Here is a 23,231-nt window from a genome sequence, read left to right as displayed (position 1 = left end):
AGAGAGATAGCCTAGCCAGGGTGGTGGTGGCACATGTCTTTAGTCCCAGGACTTGGGAGGCAGAGGCAGGTGGATCTCTGTTGAGTTTGAGGCCAGCCTGGTCTGTAGAGTGAGCTCCAGGACAGCCAGGGCTGCACAGAGAAACTCTGTCTCAAAAAATGAGAGAGAGAGAGAGAGAGAGAGAGAGAGAGAGAGAGAGAGAGAGAGAGAGAGAGAAGCCCAAGAACAAGGGAGCTAGTTTGGCTTTTATATACTTTTTTAACTGTTGGGAAGTTTCATACATGAAGTTTAATTCAACATAGCCTATGGGGTAAAGATCATGAAAGAGTCAGGTTCTGGGTAAGACTTTGCTTCATTGGCTGTTAGGTCACAACACAGCATGGCATCCTAACTCTGACCCAGAGGGAGAGCTGCAGGGGTGTATGGATGTAAGATCTGGCCTCTTACAGTGTCTGACTGGCATCTTAATGTGATCAGCTTTTTAAAGGGGCAGACCCATGATCTGGATTTAACAGGTAGAATGGGAACTAGTTGGAAAGAGGAATAGAATCAGTGAGAGTGGGAGCGGCACAAGAGAGGTAATCGGGATGAATATGAGCAAAACACATTACAAGCATGTATAAAATATCATAATGAAATTTATTATGTATAATTAATATATGATAATAAAACATTTTAAAATGACCTACTATTTAAACACTGGTGGTTAGGGGTAAAGAGATTTCCTCCTGGCGTGATATAACCATCTTTTATCATGGAGGAGAAGTTACCAAGCTAACCTACAGAGTACTTGGCCTTGTAGTCATGGCAACATAATAAAATAAACAGAAAAATACAGTGATGGGCAGGTCTATAGTAGTGGTAACAGAGTCATTAACAGTCTCTAGTAGTGGGAGGGGCTCACAGGACTTTCACCTAGGATTCCAGCCATCCACTCCCTCTTGACCCCCTCTCCCAGCTGCACATGGTCTTGGGAGGCATTAGGGCAGACAGGACCTGAACAAAAGGCAGGACTCCATAATGCAGCTTTTGTGATGTCATTGTCACCTATGATGAAGTGGGGACCTCATTCACTCATGCTTCTTTAAAATAAGCCTGATAAGCTCATATTTCACCAACTTAGACTTGGGTAGAATGGTTACTTTGGTCGGTTACTAGTGCCACATCTAGAGTGAATAAATATTTGTTTACTCATGTCTCCCCAGGAAAGACAACACACATTAGTTCTGCACCCCACAGTGTAGGGAATTTTCTCTCAGTTGCTAATGACTGAAGTAGTAGTTTCAGGAAATGAAAGATGATGCAGGAGAGCGTGAGCAAGCACAGACTCCCTAGCTGCTTTTATTTCTCTCCCAGGGGCTGATAAAGTATGCTATGCTATGCTCTCGAAGTCCCTCCCCCTCGTAGCTACAAGGTAAGTTTATAGTACTATCTAGTGCCTGTCTCCATGCTAGCATGTAGGCCAGCCCGAGCTAGGTCACATGGTGTGAAGCTTGACTTCCTAACCCCCTAAACCTATAAGAGTCAGAAATCCCCTTTGTTCTCCAGCTTTAAGGGGGAGGCTTGCTTTCTTCCTTCAAGGTCCTGTTATGGCTCCCTACAGCCATGATGCTATTTCTCTCCTGAGTTGAAAGGTCTCTCTTCCACTCCAGGGCCTCATCTAACCAAGGTCGTCCTGAAGGGTGATCTCATGTCAGCTCCTTTCCATGAGTCTGCTGCTGTTTTAAATTATAAAATAATTAGAAAGAAAGTATTAGTTAGTTACTGTGAACAAAAGTTCCCGGAAAGGAGCCAAACCTACACAGAACACTCTACAAAGGCTAGCTACTTCAGTGACTGCAGAGAGGTTGGAATGCAGCAGATGCAGTTGAATTATTTTGAGCTATTTTTAGCCCCTTTAATAGTCATTCATTGCCTACCTCCATGTCTGACCTGACATCCTTGTGACTGTCGGGTGAATCCTTCTGAGATGTATTAACTTAGCAGACTCCCATCTTGCACCAACCCCAAAGCTAAAAATGTCATCAGAAAGCATCTGGCGCCTACAGCAGAAGTTTCCCCACTTGGCTGGAACATATCAACCTGGTGTTCTCATCAATGCATTTGAAAAATGATTCGATTTGTGACTTTCTTCGTTCTTTACCATAAAAGTCTAGCAAACTGCTACTACGTTGGAAAATGATGTTTGACATATCTGAAATCTGTATTCCCAGGCCATGGCCCCTCATCGTTTATTCTCTTTGAGATGAAAACTGTTGTTTTTTTTTTTAAATCATTACCTTTGTGTTCCAGTTTGGAATTTAGCTCTTTTCTTTGGACATAGACCAGATCCAAATCCTCTGCTTCATTTACCTTAGGAGCTGATAAAAAACCTTGATCAGTTAAGAAATAACCCAAACCCCCACATGCACCAAAGGAATGACTTTAGTGTTGGAACCTAGAAGGTTTTGTCATGGAGACTAATGGTAAAACATGTTATATCACCATCTCCCTACCATTTTCCACTCCGTTTCCTCACCTGGAATAGTGTTTGCCAGAAGTTCCCTCCAGTGAGCTCAGCATCCACACTCTGGACACACCCCTTCTCGCCAGGTCTTGGAAACCCACTTTTGCTTGAAATTTTCATTAGTAAGGGAGATTTTATGTGACTGGTATACTGTTTGTGACCTAGATGAGCCTGTGTCTACTTAGTCCTTGGTTAATTTCACCTGGCATTGGTGTATATGTGCTCACCAGTCTTATAGCCAAGAATACAAGCTAAAACAAAGCACCCAGAAAGGAGGAAGCAGGGTCTCAGTGTGGGGATTCAGGACTGACACACAAACTGTCTAGGGCAGATGGCCTGAGACTTATGGTGGGCTCTGTAGACCAACCTCTGCAAACAGGGTTCACTATGACAGGGTTGTATGGGGCCACCTGGTTCATGCTTAAAACTTAAGCTCTGTTGTAGTGTTTTGCTGCTTCTGTAATTTTGTATTTTGGCTTAAACTTTTTTTTGGACACAAAGTCTCACTATGCAGTCTTTTCTGACCTGGAACTTGCTAGGCAGACCATAGTTGTCTTAAATGCAGAGAGATATGCCTACCTCTGCCTCCTACATGCTGGGATCAAAGGTGTATATAACCAGGCCTGGCTATTTTGGCCTTTACAATTCTAAACATACAGCTGTGATATTCTCTACTCACAGAGTGAGTCTTCCAAAAGTACCTTCAATAAATAAAAAAGTGAGGTGAGAAGGACTCACAAGGTAAGCAAGTTGCTCCTGTTACTGTAAATAATTCCTTAATTAAACCTGTGGTGACTGTTAATGTTCCCCCAGAGAAGGAGGAAGTGGGGTGGGTCATTGGACCACCACCTGAGTTTCTGGCTGCTTCCTCCTACACCTTCCAGGCATTTGTATATACTTCTGCCCTAACTGCATGTCCTGTGGTCTTGGAAAGTGCTAGAGTATATAGGTTGTGGATGGGTAAACTGAAGGGGGACTCTATCTATGTACTTTGCGGGGGGGGGGGGGGGGGGGGGGGGGGGGGGGGGGGGTTGTCATCCATTCAGAGGTGAGACTGGACGGTGGGTGTGGCTGCTTTGGATTCACTCACATTCCTCTAAGCAGCCCATCACTCATGCTTAGTAAGTAAGCCCAATAGACAATAACTTGGATACCTAAGTTAGACTCGGGCCACAATCATCCTTTGTGCTATTGTTGGGGCCTTATAAAGAGGGATAGAGAGGGCTTGTTTCTATCTCCCCTGAGAAGGAATTCAAATGTACAACAGGTTACAAAAAAAGACATGTATGAAATTTCATTTATATAATTAATATGGCTCATAAAAGTACCTTTTTTTGAGACAAAGTTTTTTTTTTGTGTGTGTGTGTGCATGTAGCCCTGGCTATCCTGGAACTCACTCTGTAGACCAGGCTGGCTTTGAACTCACAGAGATCCACCTTACCTCTGCCTCCTAAGTGCTGGGATTAAAGTTGTGCACCACCACCATGGGCATCATAAAAACTTTTCAAATGCTGGATGTGGTGGTGCATATGTTTTAATCTCAGTACTGAGAAACAGAGGGTAGGCAGATATCTGAGTTCAAGGCCATCCTAGTCTACATAGTGAGTTCCAGGCCAGCCAAAACTACATAGAGAGACCCTGTCTCAAAGAAAAAAATAAAACCTTTTAAAAAAGAAGTAAAAAGAGAGTGCTTAGGAGACCCAGTGATGAAGGTCTCTGATTTGGCTATTTGGTGTCCTGCATGGAAAGTCTGGCAGCATACAACTATGCATGGAGGGGCAGTGCTAAACAGGAAGCACCCAGGTAAGGAGACAGGACAGGACTTAGCCTCCCGTTTCCCAGATCAGTAGATCCCATTTAGCATGTGTGAAAACTGTCCTCTAGACCTTACATAGGCCCTTGCTTCTGAGGACTTGACAGCCAAACTATGTTCCTTTTGCTAGTTTAAAACACTTCACCACGTGTTCTCCTTTGTGTGCTGATCCTAGCCCCTAATGTATATATGTCAACAGGTACAAATATGGGTATAGTACAGCATTTAGAAATAAGACCAAGAAAGGGTAATAGTAGGTGATGAGAAGGTCAGAATACAGGCAAAAGGACACATGAGTCATGAAAGAGGAAATAAAGCTATTTTCCCCAAATCTGAACTCTGTTATGTTTTTTCTTTTTTGTGGAGGATAGGTGCATAAAAACGTAATCGGTAGTGAAACCCCAAGTGAAGTGCCACAGCTTCAGAATGGCCATTATAAGTGTACAGACGCTCACTGAGGTGTATAGAGTTCAGGAACTGCACAAATGTTTGAGTGGCCTCCTCAAAGTTGCTGTGTGATGTTTTTATTTGTGATTTAATAAAGTGATTGTATTAGAATGATTTTTGAAATAAAAAGTTGGTATGTTTCAGACTCGGTCTACAGAAAGGGAGCTAAGCCATCTTTCTTAAGGTCGGACTTGTCTACTCTTGTTTGTTGATTTGTCATAAGGAGCCATGTTTGTTTTTGTAAAATTGCAAGACTAACAAATACTTACAAAACACATCTCCTCGAAGGCTTCGCTCTTGTTCTACCTCGTTCTTTAGGACTTTGTTGCTTTTCTCTTCCTCCAGCCCCTCTCTCTTTCTCTCTTCGTTCCTCTTTTGTTCTCCGTCCGAGTTCCGCCCCTGAAAACGCTCTCTTCAGAGCTGGAAGGCAAGTTAACCTTAGGGGTCCGTGTACTGGTGGGTCTTGGGTGTGCCATTTTTAAGTTTCACCTTTTTCTTCATATTGTGCTTGTGAGCCAGTAACTTCTTGATTCGATCTTTGATGGTCCCAGGTGCTCTGAGTACTTCCTTCACAGAATTTTCAGGGATAACTAAACCGAAAAGTAAGACAGGAGAATTCCTATTTGGTTGAGATCATTCTTAAACAATTGACCATTTTGAAAGTGTCAAAGGGCAGGAAATCAGCTATAATAAGACCCCTATAACACCCCCTCCAAGTCTCAGCGAACATCATGGAAGAGGGGATGGAAAAATATGAGCACCAGAGGATGAGCAATTGCACTCATGAACTCACAGTAGCTACTGGTAACCTGCACAAGATGGAGCCTATTAACATTTCATTACGGATGGAGGAGGGGCTTATGAGGCCCCATCTTCTCTGAGGAACTGTTGGCAGTTGATGGTTATGGCGGGCAATGTGTGTGTGTGTGTGTGTGTGTGTGTGTGTGTGTGTGTGTGTGTGTGATTTTCTTCAATGGTGTAGATACTGGTAACTGCCTCCATCCCATGCTCATGCAAGCAACTCTAATTAAACTCAGTAGGTCACTACCCTTCCCCTAAGAAAAAACAAAACGACACCAAAGACATGAAACTAGGAGGGAGACTTCAGATAAAGGGGTTCAGCTGGAGCGGGATGAGAGGCTAATGGGGGGAACGGTGCTAAAATGACCAAAATTCATTAGATACATGTATGAAATTGTATAAGGAAAATAAATTTAAAAACTATCGGGCTTCATAGTCATCATTTCTGGGCCACTTCTGGCTATACTTCCTGTGTCCCTGGCAACACACTAACTTTGCAAGTGAAAAACAGTGATAGATAAAAGAAGGGGTAAGTATCAGTATTGCTGTCTTTAAAATTCGAAATATCATGTGAAAAGAGAGAGAGTACTAAAATTGCCCCCTTTGTTCAGAATTAAAATACCATATGAAAGGAAGGAGGGTAGACATAACAGGGCTTTGTTGAGGCCCATCAACAGAAGGCTACATTTTCCTATGGTAAAGCATGGCTTTTTAATTTTTTTAAATGTTTGTCTTTTATATTTTTTCTTTCTTTAATTTATTTTTTCTTTCTTTAATTCTTTTTAGAAAAGATTTATTATGTATAGTGCTCTACCTGCACATTTGCCTGCACACCAGAAGAAGGCACCATATCTTATTATAGGTGGTTATGACCCATCATGTAGGTGCTAGGAACTGAACTCAGGACCTCTGGAAGAGCACTCAGCACTCTTAACAGCTGAGCCATCTCTCCAGCCCCTCGTCAATTCTTTTTTTTTATCTACTCTGCTATATGATTTTTGGCTGCACAATGGGGTCTAACTGGTTCTGGGTGGAGCCATGACTTTCTAAATTGCCAGAAAGATTCCAAGATTCTCACCCGCCAGGAGCCTTTCTGATAAAGAACAAAGATTCACTCTTTTTTCTTCTCTTAAGAGTTAATTCAAAAGGGACCTTCCAATCAACTGGGGAGGAAAATATCCCTCAGAAAGGCAGTCTGTTCCAGAGACTTTGTTACTCATTTTTAGGTGAGCATACAAATAACAGGTTTTCTTTTTTTCTTCTCTCTCTCTCTCTCTCTCTCTCTCTCTCTCTCTCTCTCTCTCTCTCTCTCTCTCTCTCTCTCTCTCAGACAGGGTTTCTCTGTGTAACTTTGGAGCCTGTCCTGGAACTAGTTCTGTAGACCAGGCTGGCCTCGCACTCACAGAGATCTGCCTGCCTCTGCCTCCTGAGTGCTGGGATTAAAGGCACATGCCCCCATCACCTAACTAATAATGGTTTTCATTATGGCATTTCCACACTGTCCCAGAGACTTTAAAAAAAAAGCACAAAGATGGCTCAGCCTTTAAGAGCTAGGCTCATAACCAAAAAGCGCATACATTACCTTCACATGCTGGCCAACCCCATTGGTCCTTTTGCACATTGTCCGCTCTGACGCTGTGAGATCATTTTCCTTCTTGACCACCCTTTTAGTCTTTGCCCATTCTTACCCTGATAGTGCCTCATGTTATTCTGAGATAAACTCTAGCTGTCTTCTACAGTACCCTCTGTGTGTCTTACCTGCATACTTTCAGTGGAGATTGTAAGGACCAAGGAGCCAAGGGAAGACCAGAGCTAGATTTGGGCAATGGGGAAATGCTGCTGTAAAAGAACTCAAGAGGTGGAAAAGGGCTGATTATGTTGGTACTCTTGTTTTGTAGATGGGTCAATTAGTGACTTGCCCATGGGCACTTGGCTAGCTAGCAGCAGAGTTAGGACTTGAAAGCAAAGTACAAGAATATCTTCTATTTTCTACCATTTCTGTGATGGGCTTATTCATGCTTTAAGATTAACAATTACTTTTCTCTAGACTGAGCCAAATTCCCTGAGTTCTGTGATTCAAAGACACATGTCCTTGTTCTGTGAGGAAATCAAACTAATATTAAATAAATAAGCGATTCCTGATTTTAAAAATTTTAGTTTTAACCCCCGCCCCCATGACATGTGTGTGTGTGTTCACATGTGTGAGTATTGGCCTAAGCATACCATGACATGTGTGGAGGTCATAGTGGAACCTCAGGTGTTGGTCCTCACCTTCCACCTTGTTTGAGACAGGGTCTCTTGTTGTTTGCCACTGTATATGCAAGGCTAGCTGGCCCGAAGATTCCTGGAGAGTCTTCTGTCCCCAGTTTCCTAGCTCACCATAGTACAGATGGGTGCTGCCATTTCCAGCTTTAACAAGAATTCTGGAGATCTGAACTCAGGTCCTTATGCTTGTATGCCAAGCATTTTACCCACTGACTTATCTTTTCAGCCCACAAATTATTAAAAAAAAAGAAACATATTAGGGCCAGCAAGGTGGCTCCATGGGTAAAGGCTCTTGCCTTATAAGCTTGGTGACCTGACTTTGATCCCCAGACCCCACAAACATGTAAATGAAGAGAACTGACTCCACAAAGTTGTTCTCTGACTGCCCCACTTAAACCAGGGCATGTGCATCCCACACCACATGTCACACACATACAAGCAATAAATACAAATTTAAAAATGAAAAATACCAATCTTTAAAACCAGGTCTGGCCGGGCGGTGGTGGCGCACGCTTTTAATCCCAGCACTCGGGAGGCAGAGGGCAGGAGGATCTCTGTGAGTTCGAGGCCAGCCTGGTCTACAAAGTGAGTTCCAGGAAAGGCGGCAAAAACTACAGAGAAACCCTGTCTCGACAAACCAAAAAAAAAAAAAAAAAAAACCAGGTCTGGGAATGTAGCTCATTTGGGAGCATGCTTGCCTAGGATGCACAAAGCCTTGGGTTCAATCCCCAGCACTAAATGAATTGGATGTGGTGGCACATGCCTGTAATCCAAACAACCAGTAAACAGAAGCAGGGGTTCAGAAGTGCAATATGATCCTCAGCTACACAGGAAACTCAAGGCCAGCTGGGGACATGAGAGATACTGTCTCAAAAAATACAAAATGAAACAAACAAACAAACAAAAACACTGAAAAAAACACATGAGAAATAATCAAACATATTTTTGAGTATTATATTCTGGGCTGGTGGTTAGCACTGTATGTGGATATTTGTTTATTCTGTAAGGATTATTTCATTTAATATTAAACAATATTAAGGGATAGATGTTGCAATACCTATTTTTGCACACATGGAACCTGAGATACTGGAAGGTAAATACTTGTTCTCAGTCCACAGGTTCAAAGCCAAGGACTTAGGAGTCCAGCTAAGGTAATTATATTCCAAAAGCTGTGCACCTAGATGCTAAAAAGTAGAAGTTTCTTTGTCACAAGAAATATTTGTGTTGATGTGAGATTTACAATTTTAATGCACTGGGCTACAGTATAGAAAACAGGGGCTGGAAACAACTCCACACTCCCCCCCCATTAAGCTTTCTCTCTCTCTCTCTCTCTCTCTCTCTCTCTCTCTCTCTCTCTCTCTCTCTCTCTCTCTCTCTCTCAGATAGGACCTCATGTAGTCCAGGGTGGTCTCAAATGCACCATGTAGCCAAGGATAACCCAACCTTTTAATTATGCCTCTATTTCTCCAGTGCTGGGATCACAGGTGTGTGCTACCATACTCCATTTATGTGGTGCTGGGGATGGAACACAGAGCCTTATGCATGCTAGGCAAGCACTCTGCTAACTGAGCTCCATCCATGGCCCCTCTAGGCAGTTATTTCTAATTCTTCAAGTTTTAGCCATGGACGTTAGGAGATAGCCACATAGAGGCAAACTGCCCTTTTAAAGAAACACATCTTTTCTTGGGGCTTCTATTTTTCTGCAAAGCACTTTTGCAATTATCGTTATAGAATTTCACAGTACAGCAGCTGGCCCTCCATGGTGGGTTGAGATGATACTCGTAACAATTCTAAGCACAGTAAACTTTACTGAGTATCTATTGTGTGACCAACTGAATGAAGCTTTCTATATATGTCGCCTCATTTCAGCTCCAAGACAAGCTTCTCAGAGATGTATCAGTCTTAGTATGAGTTACCTTCAGCAAATCCCCAAAGAAGAATTTGGGTGTAGGTGATTGATTTGGGGCAGGATTCCAGAAGGCAGAGTAGGGAAGGAGGACAGTGAGTCAAAGGAGGTGAGAGGAGACAAAAATGGTGTCACAATGGACAGGTTATCACTGTGGGCAATGAACTCAGTCTGACTGGAGAAATCTGGGAGACTGTCTGCATTACTGTTCATGATTGCCTGACACTGTGAAGGGGAAGGAAGGGAATTTACTTAAAGACTCCAAGCCCTCCAACGGCCGAGGGTGTTTCCTAGAGACATTCCCCATCTCTCGCTGCACCTGCAGGGTCTGGGAAGGTTTGTAGACAATACCCTAAGGTCCCAAGGCATGAAGAGTCTACTGCCTTGCATCTAAGATCTAGGAATATGCATGGCATGCTCTATTTTGCCTTCTCAGAGTTGGGGGAACTCCTAGGTACTGTGAACTGGCCTATTACAGGCACCCACCACATGAACTATCATGAGCTCTAATTGGGGTCCAATTTTTTTTATGAGTGTGTGCACGAGGTATCTGCAAATGTGTATACATGTTTTATGTATGTTGGGTACAGGTATGGATACACATGGAGGCTAGAGATCAATATCAGGTTTTCAATTGCTGTTCATTTTATATATTGAGGGGGAGTCTCTCACCTGAACCTAGAGCTCACTTATTCAGCTTGTCTGGCTAGCCAGCTTGCTCTGGGGATCTTCTGTCTCCACTTCCCAAGCGCTGGAATTAGAGGCAGGCCACTATGCCATCCCAATATTTTCGTGGATGTTGTGGATCTGTATGCAAGTCTTTATGATTGAGAGGAAAGTACTTGACCCACTAAGCCATTTCCATACCAGCCTGGTGTTTAATACTTTGTTCTGGGACACAAGGACCTGGGTATCTCAGATGCCCTGTGGACACTGATCCATGCCTACATCATTACTACTCTGTGAGTCTCCTGCTCCACTCTTAGAAACTATCCAGTCAGCTTTGCAGGAGACTAGAATTTCTACCCATTGGTCTCAATCTTCTTTGGAGGGGCTACTTTTTTTTCACATTTCTTAAAATTTTCCAGGCACAATTTATGCTTCTCCTCATTATTTTTATTCACAGTAAAGGCTGCCTACTTCTTTTGGCAGGTGTTCATGGAACCTGATTTCTAGACACAGCCACAGCCCACTTGGATACCATGAACCTTTTATGTGTGTGCTGTTGAATATCTGTCATGGTACAGAGTGTTTAGTCTTGCACAACCTAGAAGATATTCTGTGTGTCATCAGGAGACTTGGCTGGGTGGGGCCATGGGATGTGAGGCAGGTCAGCATATGATTTACAGTCGTACTTACAAGACTTGTAAGGGCCAAAGGGCATAGGAAATACTTGAGACAGGGCAGTAAAGAAGTCTATAGCAGGTGTGGCAGCACATGCCTGGAATCCCAAGACTCAGGAAGCCAAGGCAGGATAATAGTTCAAGGCTAGCCTGGACTACATACTGAGTATCAGGCAGCCAAGACTACATAGCAAGACCTTGTTTCAAAACAAAATAAAACAAAAAAACAAACAAGCAAACGAACAGGACCAGGCTTAGCTCATTAGAAGCACTTGATGAACAAGCCTGGTTTGATCTCCAGAGTTTACAAAAAGGTGGATGGAGAGAACTGACTCCAGAAAGTTTCCTCTGACCTGTACATGCATGCTCCCACAAACACCATGCACACACACACACACACACACACACACACACACACACACACACACAGACACACAGACACACAGACGAATGCAGGCTTTAGGATGACAAGAAGAAATGGTATCTACCACATCCTAGTTTGTCTTGGTTGCTGTTCTGAAAAAAGTCCAGATGAAAGTGTGTTGTGACAAGAAAAATAAGATGTATCGCCCTTGTGTGTGTGTTTTTTCCTCCTAGGTTTTGTTTGTTTGTTTTTGAGACAGGGTCTCATGTGTCCCAGGCTAGACCCAGAATCACTAAGTATTGGAGGATGACCTTGAATGTTTGAGCCTCCTGCCTCTACCTCTTTTAAGTGCTGGGATTATCACGCCTAGTTTATTCAGTCCTGGGGGCCAGTCTTTGTACATGTTAAGCATTCTACTAACTGAGCGACATTCCAGCCCTAGATCTTTTCAGCTTTGTGCCTATAACTTTTGTGAGTACCAGGAATACAGCCCAGCTAGGAAAAGACACAAGGCTGACACACACACACACACACACACACACACACACACACACACACACACACACACAGAGACAGAGACAGAGAGAGACAGAGACAGAGACAGAGAGAGACAGAGACAGAGAGACAGGGAGAGAGAGAGATCTGGAAAAAGAACTGGAAAGAATGCTTTTGTGGGGCGGGGGTAGATAGCAAAACTGTCATGACCAAATTCTACTTACCAGAACACTGAAGTCCATTGCCCCTATATCCTTGCTTGCATTTGCACTTGAAGGATCCTTGAGTATTGAGGCAATTGGCATGGAGGCTGCACATATGGGTATTCAGAGCGCACTCATTTATATCTGAAAAGGGGAACATTCCAGTGGACAACTTGATGATAAAAGGGCTTTGCTGAAAGGGTGGCCTTCTCACTTGAATAACTTCAAGGCCAAGCACTCAGACCTCAGCAAACGAAGTGCTGCCTGAGAGTGGAGAGGTGTTCAAAACCAGAAGCCCTTTGGCCCAGATCCCTGGCTTTCCCTGGCGCCTGTCTGGAATGTAGGAAGGGCGCCTGCAACTCACCTCCCCAGAGCGACTTCGTGGCCTGCTTATTATTAATGCTATTGAAATCTACTAAGATGTTTGGAGTTTCTCCTTAACATTTTCATCTAAGTAATCTGGAACTAAGTGACAGTATCAGAAAATAAATGCTAAATTTTGGATTGGTTTGTTTTTTATCCGTGTAATCTGAAACTAAGTAACAATACCAGAAAACTGAATTCTAATTTTGGATGGCCTTGAAACTTTTCATAAAGAAAAGACAGGATCAGCCAGGAACCTCTGACATCATCTGAATTCATGGGCATGGGCATTTGTTCAGGACCTGCCAGCGGAAAGGGTCAGGCTGGTTTGAGCTCGTCTGCTGGCTTTAGAGGTGGAAAACTGGCCAGATTCCACCCAGGTGGGAGTTTCAAGTGCTCCACTCTCCACCCCATGTCCTGTCTATGCCTTTGTAGATGTAAGCATACAGAACAGTGCATTGTGTGGAACTCGGTCACAAAAGGAGCTCGGATGCTAATCTTAAGCACCTTTTAGCACGTCAGAGATTTGCTTCCTTGTGAAGCTATGTGGATTCCTAACTTGCTGTGTGGGGGAAGTCCTTGCAGTGTCAGGGGACTGGGGAACACTGTACCACTGTCATTGGATTGCACAGCAGGGTCAACATGACAGGGTGGGGTCCAAGCTCAAAACAAATATGAATTTCATGTGCCTGATTTTGTGTCAAAGAAAATTTGAGGGAATAACCATGGAGGCATCCCAAGATGGTTCAAAAACCAGCAATAGGGTGCTTTCCCAACATGATGGTACAAGACAGGTCCCTAAGCACAGGACTGAAAGAATCACATTTTCTCCAATGGTTGGCTTTCTGTGCCAAGTGCATACCTTTGTCACCCATGTTATGTGAATAGAGAGTGAAAGTCAATCCAATTTCTCTTCACTATAAGCAATTGTTGTGGGATATTTGTACATTGTGTGAAGATGTATTGATGTGATTGGTGTAATAAGAGCTGAATGGCCAATAGCGAGGCATGAGGTATAGGTGGGACTTCCGGGCAGAGAGAGCTCTGGGAAGAAGAAAGGTGGAGTTTCCAGTCAGACATAGAGAGGAAACAGGAGGTACATGGTGGAAGAGAGGTAATGCCACATGGCAGAACGTAGAAAAATACAAATGGGTTAATTTAAGTTATAAGAGCTAGTTGAGACAAGCCTAAGCTAAAGGCCAAGCTTTCATAATTAATAATAAGTTTCCATGTTGTTATTTGGGAGCTGGTGGCCAACAAAAAAGCTTGCTATAGGCAATGGGTAAACATATCCAACTTCAGAAGCTCTTTGAGGCTTGGGATCCCTTCACTAAGAGATAAAAATGTTTTACTTCATACAGATGAGACTAACAACTGACTAATAACAGTTTTAGCAGAGAGTGATTTTATTTGGCACTTGAACTAAGAAAGGGCTAAAATAAGAAAGAGGAAAGAACATGTGCCCTTTCATATAATTTTCCTTTTAAAAAAGTGATGTGTGTGTGCATATGTGTGCAGATGTGTGTGCTTGTGTCTACAGTAGAGGCCAGAAGAGGGCATTGTGTGTCCTCCTCTATGATTATCTGAGGCAGAGTCTCTTCTCAGGGCTCCTGCTTTCTTAGGTAGGCCAGAAGCCAGCAGACCTCAGTGATCCTCCAGTCCCTCTTCCCTAGAGCTGAGCTTCAGGAGTTTTCTGGGAGAGTTGGCTTGTTACATGGGTGCTAGGACCCAAACTCAGGTCCTTATGATTGTAGACCAAGTACTTGTAACTACTGAGCAATCTCTCCTGTCACTTTCATACATTTTTCTAAAACCATTCCAATGGAAAAATGTTAGGAACAAACCACTGAGATCTTCTTAATCTTGTAGCAAATATAAATATCTCTTTATTGCTCCCATTCTTAGATATGTAATTGGAGATATAACTAAATGTATAAACTAAATGAAAACTTACAAAATTTAAAAAAAAAACCTTACAGGCATCATCTCAATATATTTGCCTCCATAATAGTTCTATTTATTTGTTTAAGTCACTATGGACCTAGCTTCATAATTAATCTCGCTGGAGTTACCTAAATGCTGGAAACTCAATATCAAGGTTTTTTGTGTTGTTCAGCTGGCCAGTATAGTAGATTGAATGAACATAAAAATTAACTGTAGAGAAAGCCTATGGGCTTGGAGGCAAGGGAAAAAAAAGGTCACTGTATCTTACCTACACAATCATACCGGCGACTGACATATTTCAATTCAAAACCAATGTGACATTTGCAGTAGTAGCTTCCAAACGTGTTCACACATCTTCGATTGTAAGGGCAGACTGCTTTCTTAGAAGCACATTCATCTATATCTAAGGAATAGGAGTAGAAGCTGTCAGTGATTGCAGGAAGAGTACTCCAACACATGCACATGCACAGGTACTCACCTTACCACCTAGCACACAATGCTCAAGCACACGCAGTCTCCTTGCCTAGAAAATGGATTATCTGGTGCCTACGTCACATCTTCAGGAAGTATTTTAGATCTTTACCAGGCACATGCACAGCTCTACAGGTTCATATCACTATGCCTATCTTTTCTTGGAGGTGTTTCCTGGCTATAATGCCATCATTTATATTCACTCCACAAGATGTGTATCCTAGGTTGCTCCAGACTGGCTATGTAGCCAAGGGTGACCTTTAACTCCTCATCCTCCTGCCTCCATCTTCCCAGGCTGGGATCAGATGTGTGTGCCACCATGCTTTATTTATGCATTGCTGGGGATGGAACACAGGGCTTCATGCATGCTACACAAGCACCCTATGAACTGAATTACATCCCCACTCCTTATATCTCTGCTCATTTGTTAGACCCCAGCTCTTCTAGGGCTATGTGTCTGGCATGTGGTACCTATGCTTTACATGTGTTCTGAGTGAATATTTTTCTCTAGTTACTAATTTGTTTTGTTTTGAGACAGGGTTTCTCCGTGTAACAGCTCTGGCTGTCGTGGAAGTCACTCTGTAGACCAGGCTGGCATCGAACTCACAGAGAACCATCTGCCTCTGTCTCCTAAGTGCTGAGATTAAAGGCATGCACTGCCACCTGGCTACTAATTATATTGTATGGCATACAATTTTTGAAAGTTAAGTCAGCCACATTTTGAGCAAACCAAAATGTACAAGCATTTAAGATTTGCATTTTGCAAAAGCATTAAACAACTCATTCTAAGCTCCTGTAATATTGACTCAAATCACAAAAAATATAGTTGTGTAGAAATGCACTACTGCCTAAAGTTGTAGGTTGAGTATAACTGTTTAACAATGCAATTTTAACCAACTATAGGCATGTTTCTTTTCTCCCAAGTGAGTGATGTCTTACAGGGGGCTGACTGCTATGCTGAGCAATCCCATATGTCTCAGGCATTGCTCTAACTTCCAGATACAAAGTAGGTTGGATCTTGGTTTAAGTATGCACATTGATGCTGGTTTATTGTTTCCATTGCACAGCTGCCCCCAATCCCATGAGTGTATGCTGGGAATCAACATGGGGACAACATGATGAAGGCAAGTACTTCATCAACTGAGCTATTCTGCTGCATTCTTAAAATAAGTACTGAGTTAAGCAAAGTTATTGTTCATTGATCTTTTTCCTAAGCATTAGCTCTCCCTTTCAATTAAAATGGCACCCAATCAATTAAGAAGGTAGGCAAAAACATTTGAATTTAGTTTGATCATGACTTAGTCATAGCTGAGTGGTGGTGGCGCATGCCTTTAATCCCAACACTTGGGAGGCAGAGGCACGCAGATCTCTGTGAGTTCGAGGCCAGTCTGGTCTACAGAGTGAGATCCAGTATAGGCACCAAAACTACACTGAGAAACCCTGACTCAAAAAACAAAACAAAACAACAACAACAAAAGACAGTCATATCAGGTAAATTTTACACTAAAAGATACTAAGCTCTGTGACTCTAATTAAATCTTTTATCACTCTCAAAAGGAAGACAGAAGCCAGGGATGGGGAATGGAGAGGTGGCGCACACCTTTAATCCCAACACTTGGGAGGCAAGAGGATCTCTGTGAGTTTGAGGCCAGCTTGGCCTACAGACAGAATTCCAGGACAGCCAGGGCTACACAGAGAAACCCTGTCTTGAAAAACAAACAAAAACAAACAACTGAAAACAAAAACAAATAGTTTAATATACATACATGTTTTAAAAAAGTGCTACCCTGGCCTATATGGCTGAGCTTACTTTATACACAAAATCCATCAAATTATATACATTTAGAATAAATAAACATGCAGCATCCCGACTAAAAAAATTTTCTATTACATTGAAGAGGTATTACATCATATTTATATTTGCTTATTTAAATCAAAGAAGATGAACCTTTGTCAAAATTCTGGTCTCATTGGCTCTCCCTTATTGAGACTATGTGTTCACCCAACCTAAATGTTATGTGTATTTGGTGGAATATGATTATTAGGAATATATACAATTAGGTGATTAAACATAATCCAAATTCACAAAGGTAACCAAGATGCAAAAATGGATGAAATGGTGCTTCAGCTACCTAGGGTGCCCTGCCACTCAGCCCTCAAAGTATCCATAGCTGCCATAAGCTCCATACTAGGTTTGCTCCTGGGCCCGAGTGGGAGGACTAGGGAGTTTCACCCTGGAGCAGCCTCCGAAGAGTTAAGAGCAGGGATTGATGGAGAGATTAAAACAAAGCAAAACAAAACAAAACCTTTCCCGAGAGGGAAAACCAAGAGACAGTTTTCCTCAGAGTTGTGGTTTGAATGTGAAAAGGCTCATTCATTTCAGCACTTGGTCCTTGGTGATATTTGGAAAGATTGTGGGACTTTTAGGAGGAGTCGTCTTACTGGGGGAGGGGAGTGACTGGGGGCGGGCCTTGAATTCTGATAGCCAAGCCTCACTTCCAGTTCGTTCTCTGCTTCCTGCCTGTGGATGCAATGTGGCCAGCTGCCTGGCTCCATGCTCCTGTTGCCATGCCTTCTCCACTATGATATTCCATATCCTTTCAACTTATAAGTCAAAACAAGCCCTTCTTCCCTGAAGTTCCTTCTTGTCAAGCATTGGTCACTTCCTAAGTCCTCAAGCAGTGTTTCCTGGGATCACGTACTGAACCAACTCTTTGCTCAGCTTCTGTAGACCCACAGACTAAGATGTGCAATTAGCCAAAGGAGTGTAGAAGTTAAAGCTTTAGGTCACAGATTTTACTAAATTAACAGCTATAAATGGTTTATATGCTCCTTAATTGATAGTGATTTAATCTGCCCATTTTGTCTAGTCAGAAATAGCAATGAAATCATATTTTTATTTTTTTGAGATACGGTCTCATTATGTATTTCTGGCTGGCTTGGAACTCACTATGTAGACCAGGCTGGCCTTGAACTCACAGAAATCTGCTTGCTGCTGCATACCATGTGCTGGGTAGTTTGTATAATTTAAAGCCAGGTTTATTTTGAAACAGAGTCTTATGTAATCCAGACTAGCCTTGAATTTGCAGAGGATGACCTCTGATCTTCCTTCCTGCCATCATCTGTCGACTGTTGTGGTTACAGCTGTACTCTACCACCCCTGGTTTATATGGTGGTTCGAATTGAACCCAAGGCTTTGTCCACGCTTGGCAAGCACTCAACCAACTGAGCTACAGCCCCACCCCCTAGGGCAGGTTTTAAAGAGAATGCGAAAAAAGTGTTTAAAAAAGTGAACTAAACACATTATAGGAGGCATATATTATTTTCACTAAATTAATGCTGAAGATAAAAAAGTAAATACATGTTTTCCAGGAAAATGATAGATTGAACCAAATCCCAACAGCTCATAAGGTCTGACTCATTGAAGGAGTGGTGGCATGTCAGTCTCATGGTAATTGGAGTCGACTATACAGTGTCAATACAGTAAACAAAAAGAACCTTTATGCCATATCCATTAGGCAGAATAGACTACTCGAAGATTGTTTTCCATTATATCCCTAAGTATGCAGAGAGCACAAGTGACTGAAGATATTTCATAAATAGACAGAGAGCAGTACTTTGAAGAATTCACCACATATATTCAGCACAAACCTTGTAATGAATGAAAATGGAGTTCAGTGGAGGGGGAATGGAGGGGAATGGAGAGGAATGGAGTTATGCTTTCTCTTTTACCTAGGCACACTCTTCCATTTGGGCCCAGGCGGAGGCCAGAGGATGGGCACACACACCGAGGCCCTTCCTCTGTTTCTTCGCAGCTGTACTGGCAGTTTATCCTGGCACATGTCCTAGAGTCTGCAAAAGTAGACAAAGATTAACTAAGAAAGTCTCTCCCAATTCTGAGATGTGAAATGTAATATGCCTTAGGACAGGCTTCATGGTCTGAGTCCCCAAAGGGAACCCACAAGGAATCTGAGCAGGTGTGTTGTCATGGTGGCTCCTGGGATAAATCTCACTCGTAGTTTGTTCTGTTGACCAATACATTGCACTTGACTATCTCTAGGGAAAACATACAGCTCTGACTATACCCCCAACCCCCATCTCTTTTAAATTGAGACATCATCTTATGTTTTTCAGACTGGTCTTGAACTCACTTTAGCCTTAAAACTTTTTTTAAAATAATATTTTAGTGATTATTTGGGAATTTCACATCATGCATCCTGATTACACTCACTTCCCAGTTCTCCCAGGTCCTCCCCCATATCCTTGTGACCTCCCCAATCAAAAAAACAAGAAGAAGGAGGAGGAGGAGGAGAGGAGGAGGAGGAGGAGAAGGAAGAGGAGGAGAGGAGGAGGAGAAGAAGAAGAAGAGGAGGAGGAGGAGGAAGAAGAGACAAAACAAAAACAAAACAAGAGTCCAATCTGTGTTGCCGATATACTCACTGGAGCATGGCCAAACTCCCATGGCTATCCCTTTCAAGAAAACTGAGTCCTTCTCTTCCTACACCCCTGCCAGAAGCCATCAATTGTGGAGCGCTAGCTACACTTCCTCATCCTTATCATAATTTTTTGTTTGTTTGTTTTTTCGAGACAGGGGTTCTCCGTGTAACAGCCCTGGCTGTCTTGGAACTCTCTCTGTAGACCAGGCTGGCCTCGAACTCAGAGATCCACCTGCCTCTTTCTCTCCAGCACTGGGATTAAAGTCATGCGCCACCACTGTCTGGCTCCTTATCACAATTTTTAACAGTCCTCTTTGATGGCTTTCTGTCCAGGCTGTTACTTTCTTTGGGTGGGTGGAGATGGGGTGGGGTGGGGTAGGGGTTGCTAAAGAAGCCTTCTATGTCTCTCTTTCTCAGCTGTGAGTCTGCAGTCATCGATATCACTACAAAAGTAGCTTCCTTGCACTATGCAGTTAGTGGGAACATGGGTCATGGACTTCTTCTACATGGTTTCTGGCAACAGTGTGGACCACAGACATCCACATGGTCTCCTGCAACAGCACATGCCATGAATGTTGGCATGGTTTCCTGTGGCAGTGTAGACCATGGACATCAACACAGTCCTCTGCCGTAGCACTGGCCACAGACACCATCATAGCCCTGGTCGTCAGCACAGGTCAAGGACATCAACATGGCCTCAGGTGGCAGCGTAGCCTTAAAACTTCTGATTCTCGCCGGGTGGCGGTGGCACATGCCTTTAATCCTAGCACTCGGGAGGCAGAGGCAGGCGGATCTCTGAGTTCAAGGCCAGCCTGGTCTACAGAGCGAGATCCAGGACAGGCACTAAAACTACACAGAGAAACCCTGTCTCAAAAAACAAAAACAAAACCAAAAACAAAGCCCTTCTGATTCTCCATTTCCAAAATGCTGGACTAACAGGCATTTGACAGCACACCTGGTTCATGCAGCACCGAGGATTGAACCCAGAGGTCTGTATAAGCTAGGTGAGCATGATACCAACTGAACACCATCCTCAGCCCTTCTCTCTCCTCTTATATGTACTCAGATCATTATGTCACTTGGCTAGTCGCTGGAGGATAAAAAGTAACTGCTGGTATAGATTATCAATGAAAACAGTTAAAGAACTTGCCAAATCTTCGCACAAATGTGTAGACTCATTGAGAGTCACTCAGGCCACAAGACTTGGTGTTTCAGGAACCTGTAGTAATGTGGCAGACACAGATGGTCAGCTCCATGAGAGTTATTCTGGCACCCTTTTTCCTTGTCATTTTCACCATGGTGAACATGTGTATCTGAGAAGCCGGATACTTGCCTGGCTTCCCTTGCAGCAAAGAGTGGCTATGTGTTTCAGTGTAGCCAAAGGAAAATAAAGAGAAGTCTCCTGGAGGGACTGCAGATGTAGTTCAGTTGTTCGAGAGCTTGCCTAGCATGCACAATGCACTGGGTTTGATCCCTAGCACCATATTACACCAGGCATGGTAGCCCATGCTTGTAATTCCAGCACTTCTGGGAAGTGGAAGAAGGAGAATCAGAGGTTCAAGGTTATTCTGGCTATCTAGGGAGTTAGAGGTAAACCTAGGGTACATGAAATCCTGTTTCAAACAAGCAAACAAATATAAAAAGATAAATCTGTTGGAAAAGATGATGCAAAGGACTGAATGATAAGAAGGACAGGCATGAAAGAAGAGCTGGCTCATTGGTGTCACCTCTATCCCCTTTGTTTTGCCTACCTTTAATGTAGACATGACATCTGGAGCTGAAGCAGCCATATGTTCATTGTGAGGCCACAGATATGAGAAGAAAATCACTCGAGGACAGTGGAGACTAAGTCTTTATTAAGAGTCTCCAAAACTGGTTATCTTCAGCATTTTTAATAAATGACAGTTTAGTTGGAATTTTGTCACTTTTTGCTTAGCATAACCTATTTCACAAAAATGTACTTACTTAGCAGAAGTTCAGTGTATATGGATCCTTAATGCATGGGGGCTTAAAAAACCCCACCATATGCATGTGGACATGTGAAAGTTCACGGTGTGTGTGTGTGTGTGTGTGTGTGTGTGTGTGTGTGTGTGTGTGTGTGTGTGTGTTTGTTTACATGTGTGAGTGCAGGTATGTGTGTGTGTCTCAATATGTGTGTGGAGGCCAGGACAACTGTGGGTGTTAGGCCACACTTTCCAATGCTGTTGGTTAAGATAGGGTCCCTGTTGTTTTTCTACTGTGTGCTCCAGGCTAGCTTGCCTGGAAACCTTCAGAGATTTTCTGTTTCTGCCTCACATTTTTCTGCAGTGTCGATGGGATTACGGGCCCTTGTGCTATTTTTTTTTTTAACAAGCATTCTGGGGATTTGAACTCAGGTCCTCATGCTGATAGGTCAAGTGCTTTTACCTCCTGATCCATCTCCCAGTCCCCTCAAAATCTCTTATATTCCCAGACCAGTGAGCACAGTCATGATTTTGGTAAGTATACTCCATTCATCTATAAAATGCTAGTCAACCAGAAGGACCAAAGACAGTGCAATGGGCCAGGAGGAATAAAATAAGCACTCAGGAAAGAGACCAAGGACTATGCTTTAAGCTCTAAATGGAGAGTCACAGATAACCCCTATAGGGAAAGAAAGAAAGAGTGTACAGGGATGGAGAGCTAAAGTAAGGAAACAAACACCTACTGATGATTATATTACTCATTTCTTCTCTTTGGCTATCTGTTTTGAAACTTAATCATCAAAATTAACATAGCTATCTTTCCATTTGGGGAAAGATATCTCTTTTGGCACTGAACGAACTCTCCTGGAATGTTTCAGAATCATCCATTAGCATCGATCTTTTAAAAAAGTCTGAAGTGATCTCTGTAAAAGCCTAGATAATGGTCCTCTTTGGGGAGGCATAGGAGAAGGAAGTTCTGGCCAAGTTCTAGTTGGTGGTAGTCACAAGGGTGCTGTACAAGAATTCATTAAGCTATCAGATTGTTTCGTGGGGGTTTCTGTTTAATTTATAAGAGGAAGGATATTTGAAAAAGACACTGCAAATGTCTGTGTTATCTCTTAGGCTAGTTTGCTAAGGGAGGATCTGAGTAAAGGGCAATGAAGGGCCAGGACAAAGAGGAGCCAGGGGCACTAGGCAAGACTAGATGAGATGACTTTAGAAAGCCTGGGATGGGCTGGGAGTCTGCTTGACTGCAACCCTAGGAAGCTGGCTGAAGGCAGCAGGCTTGTGTTCGCTGGGGGCCACCGGGCAGAAGAAAATGAGATGGCAAGAGAGGAGGGAAGTCAGGTATGGCAGGCGGGTTTGCCTTTCAGCTGCAATATCAAACTTAAAAAGCCTCTCCTCTCAAGAAATGAATGGATGGAGACTCCCACTCTCCCACAGGACACGGGTTTCGTTATCACAGGAGAGCTTTTCTTTTCAGGAATGTGAGTCAGAATGCATTTCCAATGAGACACTCTAATCTCTGGGAGTCGGGCAAGGGGCGTGAGAAAGGTAGCTGGTGGGAAGGATTGATGGCCTGGGATGGTGTGGAAACTTATCAACTCCCTTTGCTCACCATGCCTAGTTTCCTGATGAAATTCAACTAGTTTCCACACGTATAGATAGAGATATATAATTGATTTCCCACTTTTTTCATTTATAAATGAGTGTCTAGAAGAAACAAATCCATAGACAGAAAGCAGATTGGTAGTTGCTGAGGAATGCTAATGGTTAGGGTTTCTCCCTTTAGTATGATTTAAATTTTATTTGTTAATATAGTGTGTGTGTGTGTGTGTGTGTGTGTGTGTGTGTGTGTGTGTGTGTACACATGGGTGCACGCGCGTGCACGAGCTTTCGAGTGTATGGTTACATGAGTGCTATAGCACACA

The 23,231-nt window shown here is 43.0% G+C and overlaps 1 protein-coding gene across 1 annotated transcript in view; it reads right to left on the bottom strand.

Annotated features, from left to right (window-relative positions):
• Egfl6 (EGF like domain multiple 6) overlaps positions 1 to 23,231 on the bottom strand; it is a 67,498-nt gene that overhangs the window by 9,086 nt on the left and 35,181 nt on the right. The window contains 7 exon segments of the mRNA XM_052715601.1: positions 2,280 to 2,360; positions 5,036 to 5,161; positions 5,164 to 5,227; positions 5,229 to 5,356; positions 12,165 to 12,287; positions 14,719 to 14,853; positions 18,654 to 18,773. Of these exon segments, the coding sequence (XP_052571561.1) occupies positions 2,280 to 2,360; positions 5,036 to 5,161; positions 5,164 to 5,227; positions 5,229 to 5,356; positions 12,165 to 12,287; positions 14,719 to 14,853; positions 18,654 to 18,773 (777 nt within the window).

Source organism: Peromyscus californicus, unplaced genomic scaffold (assembly GCF_007827085.1).
Source record: "Peromyscus californicus insignis strain IS unplaced genomic scaffold, ASM782708v3 Scaffold_10__1_contigs__length_136768540, whole genome shotgun sequence".
Lineage (NCBI taxonomy): Eukaryota > Metazoa > Chordata > Mammalia > Rodentia > Cricetidae > Peromyscus > Peromyscus californicus.
This window is presented reverse-complemented; position numbering and strand designations above follow the sequence as displayed.